This window comes from Cetorhinus maximus, chromosome 6, assembly GCF_964194155.1.
Source record: "Cetorhinus maximus chromosome 6, sCetMax3.hap1.1, whole genome shotgun sequence".
Lineage (NCBI taxonomy): Eukaryota > Metazoa > Chordata > Chondrichthyes > Lamniformes > Cetorhinidae > Cetorhinus > Cetorhinus maximus.
The window spans coordinates 147,199,880-147,217,241 of record NC_135884.1 but is presented as its reverse complement, the minus strand read 5'-3'; the positions used below and the strand labels follow the sequence as shown (position 1 = coordinate 147,217,241).

At 43.1% G+C, this 17,362-nt stretch overlaps 1 protein-coding gene across 1 annotated transcript in view; it reads right to left on the bottom strand.

Annotated features, from left to right (window-relative positions):
* The window catches only part of adamts18 (ADAM metallopeptidase with thrombospondin type 1 motif, 18), a 254,120-nt gene that overhangs the window by 127,535 nt on the left and 109,223 nt on the right, over positions 1 to 17,362 (bottom strand). The window contains exons 9-10 of the mRNA XM_078544789.1: positions 5,684 to 5,821; positions 1,734 to 1,887 (exon numbers count right to left, since the gene is read on the bottom strand). Coding sequence (XP_078400915.1) covers positions 1,734 to 1,887; positions 5,684 to 5,821 — 292 coding nt within the window. The remainder of the gene's footprint in view (positions 1 to 1,733; positions 1,888 to 5,683; positions 5,822 to 17,362) is intronic.

The following is a 17,362-nucleotide window of genomic DNA, read 5'->3' as shown; positions in this document are numbered from 1 at the left end:
CCAGCAGCGAATAGCTCATTTTCACCTGGTTCTCCATTCCTGACCATAACACAGAGTTTTACTTCTCACAAATTTTCTTAATCCACCACAATCCCCCAGCCCCTACAAAACATTTACTTCTTGACAGAATATGGTTCCAAGGATGCCAGTCTCCCTCAAGTGTCTCCTTGACTGGGCATTAGTCACAACTGAATCTCAATAGTGAGCATCAACAGGTTAAATTACTATGGGGAGGGGCATCATATCTGTGGGACAAATCCACACATGTACACATTTCCAACAGGTTATTTTCATATCTCTATCCCAGATACTCTGGAGCTAACCGCTTCTGCCAACACTCCAGATGAGATTAGCCAACTCAGTAAAACACAGAGTCCGGAGTATCCCTGGATCATACAACTCTACAGGAATATTAAGTGATTGGCTCCATCAGGCAATCCAGCAAGGGAATCACAACTGAGATTCGACCAATTCTGCTCAGTCACAACTGAAATGGATGGGGTAGGTCATCCTGAATTTATCATCCTTCTGACTTGGGATTTGTTTATTCAATTGCTCGAGTGACCACAACTACCCATGTTGTCAGCACACTCATTCAGCATGTTGGCACAGTATTTGTCATAGCAAGCAATCACAATTTAGCCAAACATTAATGCTTTGGCAACTTTCCCGATGCCTGTGGATCCCCTGCAAGGTGGAGTTGGACTGATTCCCGACTGGCGCAAAGGTCACATCACATAGAAGGTACGCGTATGTATAATCAATCCTGTAGTGATTTTGATCATCTGAGCAAGTTGGAGAGGGATTTTCCCCTCATTGGTCCTAGGTTTTCCGTTGTATTTTTTTGCCTCTCCCAGGAGATAACAAGGTGGCGGACTTTAAGGGAATGTCTAGGCACAATGCTCCGGCCCTCGTGAGCCTAACACCAACTTGGCGAAGCAGCTGATCTTTTCCTGTCTAACTTCATGGGTTTTAATCTGTTACAATATGCTTTAGGTCAAGCTCAGAATTCATCACCTCGCATTGGTCTCACTAGAGACACGACCAGTAATTTGCACACAGTACAAAATGCTATCAGTTCATTCAAATTTTAAAGGAATGAAAAAATCCTGACTGGATGCTGTTCAATTCAAGTGGAAGTAGAAATTTTCAGCCCCATTATTATCTTTTCATCACTTGGATATAAAAGATTAAGGAATGATCTAATTGAGATGTTTAATATAATTAAGGGCTTTGATATGTTGGATGAGAGAAAGTATTTCCTCTCATGGACAGAGTACAGAACAAGGAAGCATTACTTTAAACTCAGAGTTAGACCATACAGGAGTGATGTCAGGAAGCAGCTCATCACAATAAGGGTAACAGTTATCTGGAATGCTCACCCTCAAAGAGCTGTTGAGGCTGGGGGATCGGTTAAACATTTAAAAATAGAGATCGATAGATTGTTGTTAGGTGAGGATATTAAAGGTTATGGGACCAAAGTGGGTGTAGATGGGGTTGAGATACAGAACAGCCATGATCTAACTGAATGGCTGAACAGGCGCCAAAGGGCTACTCCTGCTCGTATTTTCCTATTTTCCTATCATTCCGAATGACAAAGCTGCCTATGTTCAACAGTGCTTAACACTACCCACTGCCCCCATCTCCACCCCCTGCAGCCCCCAACCCCACCAATACAAGAGCTGTTAAAACAAGGGAACAATTGAAAAGGAATATAACAAACAGAAATGCACCTTCACAAAGTCAAGGGAGCACAACTTGGCTTTTGCGCCAAACTGCCACTTGCATTGTGTGTCAGCATCGTAAAGCTGCCCCGGCAGTCCGTCCGGGTACTGGTACTCACGCAGTTGCTTCGGTTCGTCCACCAGGCAAGAGGCCTGAGCTGTACTGTGAACAAAACACATTTCAGACATGTAAAAAAAAAAGCGTTAGGTCGATGAATAAACACACCTGAAATGGCCAAGGACGGTTTAAAGGGGAGACAAAGCCAAAAAGATAAAACAAGCCCAGAGGATGTTGTAGCTGATCTTCTGTTCCTTGGTAAACATAGCACTGTAGATTACATGGTGAGTGGTGACATTTTGTTGGCAAGGTACTTACTGATATTTCACTGCCCAGAAAATTGTTTCATCCTCTAATCTACAGTTAAATGGTTCCTTTGTCATGTTATAACTTGCATTCTTTCATCTGTAAAGGATAGGAAAACCCCCTTTATGAAGAAAAGTGTCTGGACAACTCTTTTTTTTTTCCACTTGGGAGACAAGAGAGGAGATGGTGGAACAGTGTTCAACACTATGGTACAGATAGTCGCTTGGCGGTACAGAACTTGAGGATTGCTGCAAAAAGAGTTTTTTTGTTGAAGCTTTTTGTCTTGCATTCATCAGGATAATTCACAAGAAAATACCAATGTCAGGGAAAACAACATATTTATACTGTATACTGTATGAGTGCTGATTGGTTGGCAGGTGGAATCTGATTGATAGAGGTGTTGCCATGGAGAATGCACCAATTGATGGTGACTGACAGTTAACTGCCAAGCATTGTTTTGAAATTTAAACCAGGCAGCTTGACTCTGGTCAAGACATTGCCCTGGGGAATGAACCAGTGAACGGCTCTCACTTATTTCGTATGGCCGAAATAGGCGCAATGCGTTTACATGTTCTTTCTGCCTGCAAAGATCAGGGCCCTGTATATGAACATATGTAGATGCCAGTACTGCGCCACACTGAAAGCCTGATTGACAAGTTTAGTTGAATGAAGAGGTGTGATTCTCCTTTCTCAAACTCCATATAAATGTGAGATTTTCATAAGATAAGGCAGGAGTTGCCTAGGCAGCCTCTCAAGCCTGCTCCACCATTAAATAAGGTCATGGCTGATCTGCTACCTCGACTCTGCTTTCCTATCATATCCCCATATCCCTTGGATCCCTTAGTGCCTAAAAATCTATCAATCTTAATCTTGAATATAATCAATGACTGAACATCCAGAGCCCACTGGGGCTGTGAATTCCAAAGATTCACAGCCCTCTAAGTGAAGAAATTTCTCCTCATCTCAGTCCTAAATGGCCAACCCCTTGTCTTGACACCATGATCCCTGGATCTAGACTCTCCAGCCAAGAGAAACAGCCTCAACGTGTTTTCAATGTGTTCTTGGCTCCATGTTATGTTGGGAGGGCCATAGCCAGCCCTGACTTGGTCCAAATACAGCTCAGGCTCTCCAAAGCTCTATCATCCATGACCTCTGCACAAATGACCCAATAAACACATCATTTAGGATTGGATAAATCTAAATACTAGACTGAGAAATATATCCAGTGAAGTGCACAGAGGTGTGAGCAGCTGGAAATATTCTCTTCAAAAGGAATTTTAGTTTCAATTCTGCTTCAGCAGCTTCCAAATTGTGAAAGGAGAGATTTTGACCAGAGAAGAAATGAGGTGTTAATGCACAAAAATGCCTTTTTGACCTTGTTAAATCGAAATGAGAATTTTCCACATTTGAGTTCGGAAAATGGGTTTGCAGGTGGAATTATGCCTACAGCTAACAAAAAGGATGTTTGGGCTGTAGACTTAAATGAAACATTATTTGCTGAGACAAAGGCTGGGAATAAGAAGAAAAAAAGAAACATAACAGTTGAGTTATGATAATACTATGTTGTGCAAATTCTACTAATCTTGTTACATTTACTGACTCTGTTTAAGTACGTTTTTCTAATTGTACAAAATGATGTGTGGTTGTGAAACGAAATGGAAAATGTATTTGTATAGTATGTAATAAGCTATTGTTAGAGGTTTCTCATGTTAAGTTTGTGTGAGGTGGATATAAGACCATTATAAAGAAACCTTCACTGTTGTGAAGCTTTCTTTTCTCCAAAGGAAGATGTTAGGAAATATAGTTAGTTTAAGTAAGTTATATTGGTATTTGAGGGTGTTAGGAATGAGTTTTAGCTTTGATGTTTAAGTTTGATTTGTATTTCTGTATCTCTGTGTTAAGCAAAAATCAAGTTGAGTTTTAGTTTTGCTTTAAAATGTGCCTGCATTTTTAATGAGAGTTTACGACTGTATGAGAAGTTAAGAAAATACAAAAGTAGAAAAACTGGGCTGTTGCCTAGCAAAAGCCAGTGACGTCCACATCCCATGAGTAATTTTTTTTAAAAAACAACTCCACCATTCTCCATTATCCCTATCTCCATTAATTCCCTTAATAACTAAAACCTATCACCTTCTATTTTGAGTGTACTCAACGACTGAGTATCCACAACCCTCTGGAGTACAGAATTCCAAGAATACACAACCCTTTGAGTGAAGAAATTTCTCCTCATCTCAGTCCTAAATGGGTGACCTCTTATTCTGAGACAGTGACCCCGTATTCTAGATTCCCCAGCCAGCATCGACCCTGCCAAGCCCCTTAAGAATTTTCAATTAGATCACCTCTCATTCCTCTCAATTCAGGGAATATAGGCCTATATGACTCAATCTATCCTCAGGAGGAAGAAGCACTTCTTTACACAAAGAGTAGTGGAAATGTGGACTCGCTTCTTCCAAAAAGCTATTGAGGTTAGGGATCAATTGAAAACTTCAAACAAGAGATTAGTAGATTTTTCTTAGACAAGGGATTAAAGGATCTGGAACCAAAGTGAGTAGATGGAGTTAAGGTAAATAGTCAAACATGATTTAATATAATGAGGGAACAGGCTTGAGGTGCTGAATGACCTACTCATGACCTTAAACAACAGAGGCCAACCAGCAGCTGTTATATGCTGGCATGAAACTTCAGTAGGACAGCACAGTTAATATGTCACCCAGGTGAGATGGTGGCATTGTAGCAATATCACTGGACTAGTAATCTAGGGGTCAATGGTTCGGGGACATGGGTTCAAATTCCAACATGGTAGCTGGTGCAATTGGAATTCAATTAGTTAATAAATTCAATTGTTTTTTTTTAAATCTGGAGTTGAAAGCTATACTCAGAAATAGCGCCATGAAACTACCATCTGTGGTTGTAAAAAAACCCATCCAGTTCACTAATGTCATAGAAGGGAATCTGCTGTCCTTACCTGGTCTGGACTCCAGACCCACAGCAACGTGTTGGCTACTGGGAGATGGGCAACAAATCCTGACCTTGCCAGTGAGGCCCACATCCCATGAATGAATAAAGAAAAGGATGTATGTGGGATTAAATATCTGGAGGGCAGATGACACCAACTGCTGGTTGCTTATGATTGAGTCAAAAATCACATTTTTTCACCTAACTCCAAAATGGTTTAAATCGGGTTCATTTTGAGTTGAGGTACAATTCAAAGCTCATCCAATGGTCTCAGGGTCTGAATGTTCTGAATGAGTTGATACCTCACACAGGGCTTACCAGTACATTGACACGCAGGCTTTTGGAGAGGTTTCATTCTCAGGTTAAAGTTGAGGTGTGAAATGGTTACTGTTACAACTCAGTTAACTATTCAATTATGATGTTAAGTGGTTCCGGTTGTACCGCCTTCCTTAACTTTGGCAGTTCTTGGTGTGCAAGTGCAATACCTGCTTTTTGTGTTTTTGAGTAATCAGATTCTCGCATGTGACTGGCCCTTGTGAACCACAAGACCAATAATATTATGTCGTTAACACCCAACAAATCAGAAAACAATTGAAATTAAAGATTAGACAGATAGGAAATTATTAAGGCTTCAACCTACCTGAGGAACCTGTTGAGATACTGTCTACTGCAGGCAGACCATGAGAAGATTCCATTGTTCCCAGCCAAAGTCGGTGACATAATATTACCTTCAGTCTTCCGACATGGGTTTCCTTCTCCATCATGAATCATGCCAAAGCTTTGATAAAAAGCGGAGTTACAAATATTAACACAAATCTATCAGCGCATTATAGATTTCTGACACAGGATAAAAATGATTTGAAAACCAAAAATATTGTTCTGAGTTCTGACAAATTAGGACCGTTAAGTTTGATTTACCAGCGAAACTGCAATTAGTTTGCTAACTAAAAAAAAAAAATCGCTTGGCAGCTTGTGAATGACAGCCGCGTGTTTCTTAAGCAATAGGTTATGTTTGTTAGGTTCATGGTTTAGTGCAGCATAGACATCAGAAATATGCTAGATTAATGGGTCATGGACATGTATATTTGTGTTTTTGGGCCAGTGTCTGAACATTGTGACATTCCCAAGCTGAAAACACCGTTTGTCTCAGTGACTCTAAGGTACTGACGAAGAAGGAACTTGCATTTCCACAGCACTCTTCACGAAAACAGGAGGCCCCAAGGTGCTTTACAGGCATGTAAGTACTTATGAAGTGCAGACTCTTGTCGTTACACAGGAAATACGGCAGCCTCTTTGAGCACAGCAGGCTCCCACAATCACGGATGCGATAATGATTAGTTTTAGTATTGGTCAGGGCACTGGGGAGAACTCCCCTGCTCTTCTTCGAACTTATGTCATGGGTCCTTTTCACATCCATCCAAGGGGGCAGAAGGGCCATTCCAGTGCTGGAGGAAGAGGGGGTTCTGCTACTGATGCATCGCTGCAGCCTGAAGTGTTAACTGCAGCTGTGCAGATCTGGGCACTGCACATCTGGACTGTACATATAACTTCCATTCCATAGTCAAGCCCTGCTTCATGCATCAGTGGCAGGCAGGATACACCCTACAGTTATCAACTCCTGTCGCTTCAGCATGAAACAGTAGCAACAATAATAATAATTTAATTTTTAAATGGCAAGTCCTTCATCGCAGCCAACGAGACAAAGAACAAAGTGACCTTATTTGGGAGAAAGGGGCTTGGCTCTGATTTTGCTGCAGAAGTTCTGCCCAGCAATAAAACACCATAATTAAATCATCATTGTCTGCAGGAAACCAGTTTTAGCTTGAGTGACACTCACGTCCTTTCGTTTGATTTCCAGACTGTAATAAATATATAACATGGTGTTTTCCACCCCACCACCACCCCCCTCCTCCCACCACCACATTCCCCACACCCACCCTCTCCTCCTCAGCAGCTGACAGGCTTAAACCAGCGCACACTTGAGAGGCAATGTTAACTTGACACATTGACATCTTCTTGGCTGGAGCCTGAACAGGCTTGTTTTAAATCTTTGTTATTATATAGTTTTAATATATATATAAAAACAAGGAGAACAGCTATAGAACGACACAAGCTGCCAGACAGGTTAGGGGAATTTAAATCTTTTTCTCTATATAAGTTGCTTGCAGCAACTGCACCTGCCAGCCACCATTCATTCATCGCTGAAGAGCTCATTGAACGTTGCTTCAAGGGAAGGTCCCATTGAGATGGCAAATGACAAGGCTGCGCATTAGGTGAGGGTCCCAAAGCACAGCATCGCCAGCAAGAGGCAGTAAACGGGTTCCGGTTGCTTCGCAGTAGCCTACATAACAAAAACAAAGCACTTCGCTATTGCTAAAAAGAGAGACGTGTTGCTGAAGCTTTTCATCTTGCACTCATCAGGACAAGCTCAAGAATGCCAAATTTCAAATGATACCAACAATTTATACTGCAGAGGGAAAGGGTGCTGATCGGTTAGCAAGTCGACTCTGATTGACCGAGGAGTTGCCATGGAAAAAGCAGAGGGCCACTATCGGTTCCCTAAGCTCCCAGATAATTCAAAAAAAAAGTGCAAGGCTTGAACATATTCCTTTCGGTTGCAGAGAACGGGTCCCTGCGTATGAATCTGTATTGCTTCTAGCAAGCATAAATGAGCCACGTTACCAACATAACTGATTATCTTAAATTGATTGTTGACATTGCTTTTAGCACACTCAGGATTGTTCAGCAAGTGCTACCCAATTGCAAATAACAAAAAAAGGGAAGACCTTTCTAGTCCAAGCTCCATGCGATCTTCTGGAATGGATTCAATCACCAGAGGTGGGTTGGAAAGGAATTTTCCCAAAGCATTTTTTTTCTACATCGGTCCTGTTTTCTTCTCTCAGGGGTTTACGTGGCTGCAGGGGTGCACGCAAGTATCTCACTGTGATTCTCCTGCATCATAAGTGTGGCTTGATGGACCAGATAGTCTTTTCCCACCTCGTCATTTTCTTATGGTTTGATGGCCAGTGTTAAATGCAATGCATAAAGTCGCTTGGAGCAGGTAGGTCAATGCTGTGTTAGAGCCAACTGAGCTCATCATGCTTAGCTGAAAGGAGGTTTCTCCTCCCAATTACCATCCAGTGACTTGTGTAGGAAAGTGTGCACATTGAGTTGAGGGCAGGAATGGGACCAGGATCAACTCAGGTGTGACTAATCTATAAGTTCATACCAGATAAATTTGTAGGTGGAAAGATACTCAGAGTAATTCTGCTCTCACTGGGCATGCGCACACATTCATTCTTGAGCAGTGCATCAACGGGTAGATAAGAAACCACTGAGGCCACGTCTTGCCCCGAGATCATAATATGATACAGCACAGAAAAAGACCATTCAGCCCATCATTCCTCTGCTGGCTCTTTGACTCTGATTGAATTGGTTTCCGCCACCGTCAGGTGCATTTCAGCAAACTACCGAGTAAAAACAAATTTTGAACACCCCTTTGAAATAAAGCAGCCAGCTGAGCTAAACCACCAACATGCATTGATTTAGCACCTTTTAATATAGAAAACATCCCAAAATGTTTCACAGATGCAATCAAGAAATGTGAGTGCTATGGTGGCGAGGGGCTGGCAATCGAAGGCTTGGTGGATGAGATGGGCTTCAAGGAGAGGTCTTAATGAGGAAGAGAGGGTTGAGGAAATGGATAGGTTCAAACCTAGGAAGTGGCACCAGGAATCGTGGACCTTGCTTCTCCCTCTAAGATGCTTCTTAAATCTACTTCTGTGACCAAGCTTTCGTTCACTTATGTTAATATTGCCTTCCTGCTTTGGCTGTGTGTCAATTTATTTGTTGTTCACCTAAGGCACCTTGGACCACTATAGCATGTTAAAGACATTGTACAAATGCAAGTTGTTGTTGTAGGTCTTCACATGAATACTATCCACTCAGGTCTGCAAAGAGGCAACACGCTTTCCTAGAGCATCAGAAACATTGATTTAAAAAGACAAGGTGTTTCGATCGGGAGCCTGCTTTAGAGACTGCATATTTTCAGTAAATTGCTTGTTCGAGGATTTTTCTGGCATCATTTCAAAATGGTCAAATTGGAAGGATATCCCAAAAAAACAAGAGCTCACGCAGCTGAGGATCATGGTCTGGGACACTGTATTTCACTTTAATTCGATGCAGATATCTCAGTTGGCTTTCCCCTAACGCTCCTGCAGTAAATTTAATCCCGGACTCAGGCAGAAGCCACTCCCTGCAACCTCCTAGAATGCTACACCAAGCATCCACAAACACCACCTTGCCAACAGCTCATAAAGACTGTGACCTTTCCACGAGATGGTTCATCAAAGCAAACCTGAGACGTCCATCAGAATTAGGGCCCCGTCTGTTACTAAATAACTTCACACAGAACGTTTCCTCTGGAGGAACATTAAGCTTTTTGTAAAAAAGAAGAATTTCAAAGAAGTTAGCACTTTCCATGTGATGCGAGGAGGGGAATGAAGCAAACCTCAGCACTCTGTGAATGAGAAGCGCTGACAGGAGAGTGACTGTGAATGCAGAACCCAGCCAGCTTTAGACTGATGCTGTACACACACAATGCAACTGGCAGCAATTAAACAGGATCGTGACGTTGGAAGTTGCACTCGAAGAGAGAGCCGGCAACCTCTTAAGAGCTGGTGTCAGCTGACCTGACTGCTGGAGCAATCACAGAATCATGCAACGCAGAAGGACGCCATTCGGCCCATCGTGCCTGCGCTGGCGCTTTTGAAAGGACTACCCACTCTGTCTCACTTGCACTCCTCCTTGGTCTTTCCCTGTCACCCTGCGATTATTATTTTTCCCACTTCTGTCTTTGAAAGTTATCATTAAACCTGCTTCCACCCTCCTCTACCAGTGAACGCCACCTCGTAACAACTCACTATGTTAAAAACACTCCTCTTCATCTTCCCTCTGGTCATTTCATCAGAATACATGTTGTGTATTCTGTTCAAGCGTGTGTTTTTTTTTCAGAAAATACAGGTGAAATTGGGAATGTGCAATTTCAAGGAATATTCCCAAAATCCCATCTAACAAAACTGGAGTTTGACTTGTTCAAACATTGTGATCCAGTGGCCCATCATACAAGCACTAACTTTAAAATAATTGTTGCTGCTTCTACATAGCCAAAGCTTGCAGGGATCTTGCAGGTATGCTACCTGTGACTGCCTGGGGGGCGTAATGAGGCCTGGGCAGCCTGGGCCTCAGTACAGTGATGTAAACTGCTCCTCAGGTAACAGGACAATGGAGTCAAGTGCTTCGGCTTCATCAACCGCACACCCCCAACCCCATCCACTGCCACACTCACAATGCTAAAGGTGTCGGCTGTGATCCACTGAACAGCGTTCTCACCTCTAAGCTAGAAAGCTGTGGGTTCAAGCCCCCCTATCAGAGACTTGAGCCCAAATTCTAGCTGAGACTCCAGCGTAGTACCTGCCCCTCCTGTGAGCAGCGTTCTTCGCCAGCAGCTATAAAGGGCAGATAAGTATTTTCAGTCACAACAGGAATACTCTGGGGCATTTCAATATGTGTTGGCAGCATGACCGCCACATGCATCAATCCACCAGCTGTGGGGTGACAACAAGGGCTAATACTGGGAGAAAATCATGCCATACATCTTGAAAACACCAACACACACAGCATCATGACCTGGAAATGCTTTGGTGATAGTTCAAGAAGAACAAGCGCACACTTGCCCTACTCACACTGTGTAGACACTGAGAGGTTGCTTGCCACTGGCTGGGAAATTCAGAACACGATGGTACAGTCCAGGATAGGTGGTCGATCATTTAGGGCCAGACCGAGGAGAAATCTCTAGACTCAGAAGGTTGTGAATCTTTGGAATTCTCTATCCCAGAGGGTGTGGAAACTCCATCATTGAGTATATTCAAGAGTGAAATAGAAAGATTTTTGATCTCTTAGAAAATCATGAGATATAGGGGGTGGGCAGGGCATTGAGATAGAAGGTCGGCCACAATCACATTGAATGGTGGAGCAAGCTCAAGGGGCTGAATGGTCTACTCCCACTCCAATTTCTTATATGCTTAACATCTCTCACCCAAGTGGTGATTCCTCTTCTCCTACCTCATCCATCACCACCCTTTAATTCTCCTAAAGCAGCTGGCTACAATTATTCCACAGCTTCTGACAGTTCTCCAGCAATTTGACCAAATGGCCGTTCTCCAACGCTGGAGCCTCGACAACAGGCGCCACAACTGTGGAAAGGATCACAGGCCAGCCCAACCCTGCCCGTGTATGGCAGCCATACCCACGTACTTACCAGCGACAGCCGCTGGGCAGCTAGCAAGAGCAGGAGCTTGGGCTGTCTTTTCATGGCTTTATTCTGGAAGCCAGCTTCAGTGGTAGCACTCTTGCCTCCAATTCAAAAGGCTGTGGGTTTAAGTCCCACTCCAAGACTTAAGTACGTAGTATAGGCTGGCACTTCAGTGCAGTACTGAGGGATTGCTGCACTGCCGGAGGTGCTGTCTTTCAAATGAGGCATTAAACCAAGTGTCCTGGTCAATGTTTACCCTTCAACAAACATTAATGAAACAGATTATCTGCTCATTATCACATCGCAGGTTGTGAAGTTTTACTGAGCATAAACTGGCTCTCATGTAAAGCAGTTTGGGACATCTGGAGGTCATTATTTCTTTGGAGGGGCTGGTTATGGAAGGCTCTCAGCTGGGATCAGCTATCAGCACAGCCCAGGGGCTGAACCTGTGATCTTCCTAGTTTACCGGTGCAATTAAACCTGCTGAGCCAATCTAGTGGGGTGGGGTGGGGTGAGGTGGGGTGTGGAGTGGAGGTGGGGTTGTCAAGTACATCAAGATTATTTTTCTCTTCAAAGGATTGGGCGATTTTTGGCAACAAGCCCTGATAAAAGGTCAGAATTTGTAGAATTGAACTGTTCTCCAACAAACAGGAAGAACTTTACTCCCCTGTGGCCAACAACACATCCCTGAAACACTAGGCCAGAGGCAGTGCACAATTATGGACAGCAGACACGTTTAGTTGGAAAGAAATCCTCAACATTCTCTCCACGTGGGGCGAATTCTAATGGCTAGAAAAGAGGAAACAGCAGCTTCCTCGGACCACTTCCAGGGTCAAATCATTGTTTCTCAAACTCCAAACCCTTTTCCCCTTAGATAAATGACTTCTGATGTGATCAGCTTTCCTTTTGCCAAAGCAGGTTTTCTATTCCAGTACTACTCCTAGTTTACGCAACAGCTTCTCGCCTCTCCGCCCCTTCCTCTCATCATTAACAACTTCATCTGGCACCGAGTCAGAACTCAAAAAGGCAGAGCTTTTAATTCCAATTTCCATGCTCTTCTCTATCAAATCAGCTCTTAGGTGATTAGGGTGGGGTGATGTATGGTGGTCGGGAGGCGGGGGGGCTCATGGACTGGGGTCCAACAGCCCTCCATGACCTCCCCTGAGTGTCCAGCCCATGTCCAAGGGGGCAAACACTGGCAGACCATTTGAGGCACCTTAGCCAATCCCGTCACACGCTCAGTTGATCCCACATCCTCAAATATTTCACGGACAGTGATCAGGAGGAGCCATTGTTGAGCCTTGTCCTCACCAGGGTCAAGGATCAATGACGCCAGTAGGAGCTGATTGCTGTGATCCCAAATAGGAATAAAACCATTCGTTGTAGTCCCAAATAAGAATTAAGGAATGTGAATAAATAGGAATCGTTTTTATTTTAAAAAACACCATCACGTACAACAAATTCATGAGAGTGAGTGCAAGGCTGGAATCACTCCTTGTGAGGCAGTTATCAATCCCTCAATCTCATCACAGCATGTAGCCCCCTCATTGAGATTACTGATGTACATGGGCCTCCTATGCACCTATCGTTATGGGAAGGATTTTCCAGCCCTCGGTGGAGCCCAGGAGTGGCCGGGAAACCGTCCGCCACCCACGATCAGCCCCCGACCGCGATTTCACGCCGGCTGGCCAATTAACAGCCAGCCGGCATGAAAGGTGCACTGAGAAGGTCAGCACTGCCAGTATGGGGGGGTGGGAGGAGTGCAAGCGCAAAAGTCTGCGCATGCGCAGTGGAGTGCACACTGAAAGCTCCCTGAAGGCAGGGGGCTGCCTCAGGGGGCTGAAGAATTGTAAGAACAAAAATAAAGAATTTGAAAATGTGAAAAAAATGTGCCCACATAGGACTCAGTAAAATGAACTTAAACGTAATAAAAATTGTGTCAAAACATCTTTATTTTGTTTTTAATTAATGTTGGGAACCTCATCCCGACCGTGGATGAGGTTTCCTAAAATAATCCCAAGGCCGCCTGGCCGATTTGCCAGCCTGCCAAACGTAAGGTTGGACAAGCAGCGAAAAAGAGTTTTTAATTAATTGATTAATGGCCTTAATAGGCCTCCTAGTTGTCGGCAGGCATGCTGCTGACTCTCCCGGAGCCCGCTGACCGAAATATCGCACGAGTGTGCAATGACGTCGGGACATTCACCTGACGTCAACGCGCACTATTTTACGCCCGATAGGGTCAGGCACACACCTGCCCGCAGGACATAAAATCCTGCCCTATATGTTAAACCACCTAAACCAGTTCTTTTAGCTTTCCATCTCTATCCCACTTCCAGGCAGCTCTTGTTCGAAATAATAACCAATTCAAGCCCTCCATTGGACTCCAGTCTTTAACTTGTTCCCAGGTAGCCATTGGTCACTTTTTGATGAGTTTTAAACAAGAAGATTTGATTATCAATTGTCAGGTACCTTCAGGCACAAAACACATTGATTGTTACTTCAGATGATTTATACTTCAGGACACATTTGAAAAAAAATTCCGTTGTTTCTCTCAACACCCACTTACGATGTTTTATGCAATTCTTCCTGCCTCCTCTTGTTGTTAACTCCTTCTGTTCCATCACTAGGGGCCAGACTTCAGTCATCCCACTCCACACTCTGGTATTCTCTCCCTAAACTCTTCAGATCAGCAATGGCTCAGCAGGTAGTACTCTCGCCCCTCAATCAGAAGGCTGTGAGTTTAAGTCCGACTGCAGCATGTTATACAGGCTTAACCATTGGTACTGCCCCATTGAGGATAGTGTATCTCAGAGGAAATTAGAGGAATTTTCCTCAATGTACTGGCCATGATTTATCCCTCAAACAGTGTTAGAGTCTTAAGCATGGGAGTTTGGCTCTGTGCACATTGGATGCTGCATTTCTTGCCTTACAATAGTAACTACACATCATTGGCTGTGAAGTACATTGGAAGTCTTAACGAGATGGAAAGCTTATATAAAGTAAGTCTTTCTTTTCTATCCCCTGCGCCCCACCTTCAAATGACTCCTGAAAACCCATTTCTTAGAACTACCCTTTAGTCACCTCCCTTGGTTTCTGCTCCTTTCTTCCTTCCTTCTCCTCTTCACTGAACCCATCCTGCAAATTTTCAAGGTCTTTGGTGGGGTATTTTGCTACATTGAAGAGGTCACGTGAGGGCAATTTGCTAACTGATGAGTTGAAAGACAGAGCCAGATAATTGCCAATAGACCTTTAAGCCCATTATTGAATTAGCACTGTATCCACGCCTGGGAGACCCATTGGTAGCATAGCATCTAATTGCCAAGAGCCCTAGTAATCTGAATCATCAATGCCCTCCACCCTCCCCAGAAACTACTGAACAAACACAACCTAGAGAGTAGTCTCTGTAGCCAATTTAATATGTTCAGGTTCCTTGTTTAGCAATCCAGCAATTTTTTTCTTGACTTGGAAGCAACATACTAGGCACTTGCAAGCATCTATAAACTACATAAGACCATAAGACCATAAGACATAGGAGCAGAAATTAGGCCATTCGGCCCATCGAGTCTGCTCCGCCATTCAATCATGGCTGATAAGTTTCTCAACCGCATTCTCCCGCCTTCTCCCCGTAACCTTTGATCTCCTTACCAATCAAGAACCTATCTATCTCGGTTTTAAATACACTCATACTTTCTTGTTCAATATTGCTGAAAAGGGAGACATGTTGCCGAACATGTACTTTATTATCCCCTTGCCCTACTCCTACAACCTTGGGTTAACTTTGCCCTTGTTGAAACCATAAAAAATTTAACATGACATGATACTTGGTTAAATTATGATCCTTTGAAGCCTGGGCTATGCCTTGGTATTTAAACACACCAGCTGCTGTCACACAGACCACAGTGGCTTCAGATTAATGAAATTTAGATTTAGATGAGGTAGAGAAGATCTATGCTGATCTCTGCATGGCTCTACTCTGCTTCTGGCATCCTTAGCTAACAGTGATCATAACATGGTTGAATTTCGCATTCAGTTTGAGGGAGAGAAGAGTGGGTCTAAGACTAATGTTTTAAACTTAAATCAGGGCAATTATGAGGGCATGATGACATAGCTGGCTAAAGTGAACTGGGAAATTAGGTTAAGGGATAGGTCAGTAGAAATGGGGTTGCAGACATTTAAGGAGATATTTTTAACAGTGGCTAACTGAGGAAATTAAAGATAGTATCAAATTGAAAGAAAAAACATATAATACTGCTAAGATTAGTGGCAGGTTGGAAGATTGGACAGAATCTGAAAAACAGCAAAGAATGACCATAAAAATAAGGGAGAAATTAAGAGTATGAGAGAAAAATTGCTAGAAATATAAAAACAGATAGTAAGAGTTTATTTAGATATTTCAAAAGGAAAAGAGTGATTAAAGTGTGTGTTGGCCCTCTAGAGAGCTCAACTGGGGAACTAATAATGAGAAATAAGGAAATGGCAGATGCATTGAACAAACATTTTGTGCCCGTTTTAGCTGTAAAAAACACAAATAACATGGCAGAAATAGTTTTAAACCAAGAGGTGAAAGGGAGGAAGGAACTTAAAGCAATTACCATCACCAGAGATAGGGTACTGAGAAAATTATTAGAATTAAAGACTGACAAGTCCCCAGGTGCTGACAGACTTCATCCTAGGGTCTTAAAAGAAGTGGCTGCTGAGATGGTAAATGCATTGGTTTTAATTTTCCAAAATTCCCTACATTCTGGAAAAGTCCCATCAGATTAGAAAATAGTGAATGTAACTCCTCTATTCAAGAAAAAAAAATGGAGACAGAAGGCAGGAAACTACAGGCCAGTTAGCCTAACATCTGTCATAGGGTAAATGCTGGAATCTATTATTAAGGATGTTTTAACAGGGCATTTAGAGAATCATAATGCAATCAGGTAGAGTCAACATGGTTTTGTGAAAGGGGAAACCATGTTTAACTAATTTATTGGAGTTCTTTGAGGAAGTGACAATCAACGTGGATAAAGGGGAATCTGTAGATGTGGTGTGCTTGCACTTCCATAACGCATTTAACAAAGTGCCACATCAACGTTTACTCCACAAAATAAGAGCTCATGGTGTATGGGCTAACATATTAGCATGGACAGAGGATTGGTTAGCTAACAGGAAACAGAATAGGGATAAACTGGTCATTTTCGGGTTGGCAAGATGTAAAGAGTGGAGTGCCTTGCAGATCAGTGCTGGGGCCTCAACTACATACATAAGAGTGCAGAACTCTACAGTACAGAGCAATCTGAGTGGCCTGGTACATGAATCACAAAATATTAGTATGCAGGTACAGCAAGTGATTAGGAAGACAAATGGAATGTTGTATTTTATTGCAAGGGGAATGGACTATAAAAGTAAGGATGTTTTGCTACAGTTGTACAGGGTGTTGGTGAGACCACATCTCGAGCACTGTGCACAGTTTTGGCCTCTTTATTTAAGAAAAGTTATAACTGCATTAGAAGCTGTGCAGAGAAAGTTCACTCGATTGATTCCTGGGATGAAGGGGCAGACTTATGAGAAAAGATTGGAATCCATTGGAGTTCAGAAGATTGAGAGGTGATCTCCTTGAAACATATAAGATCCTGAGGGGACTTGACAGGGTGGATGCTGAGAGGATGTTTCCCCTTGGGGGAGAGAGTAGAACTGGGGGACACAGTTTAAAAATAAGGTGTCTCCCATTTAAGACAGAGATGAGGAGAATATTTTTCTCTGAGGGTTGTTACTCTGTGGAATTCTCTTCCCTAGAGAGCAGTGGAGGCTGGGTCATTGAATATTTTCAAGGCTGAGTTAGATAGATTTTTGACTGACAAGGAGGTCAAAGGATATAGGGGGTAGGCAGGAAAGGTAAAGGCCACAATCGGATGACCCATGATCTCATCAAATGACAGAGCAGGCTCGAGGGGTCACATGGCCTACCTCTGCTCCCAATTCGTATGTTCTTTTCGTATGTTCCTGCTCCACCCTCAACAATCC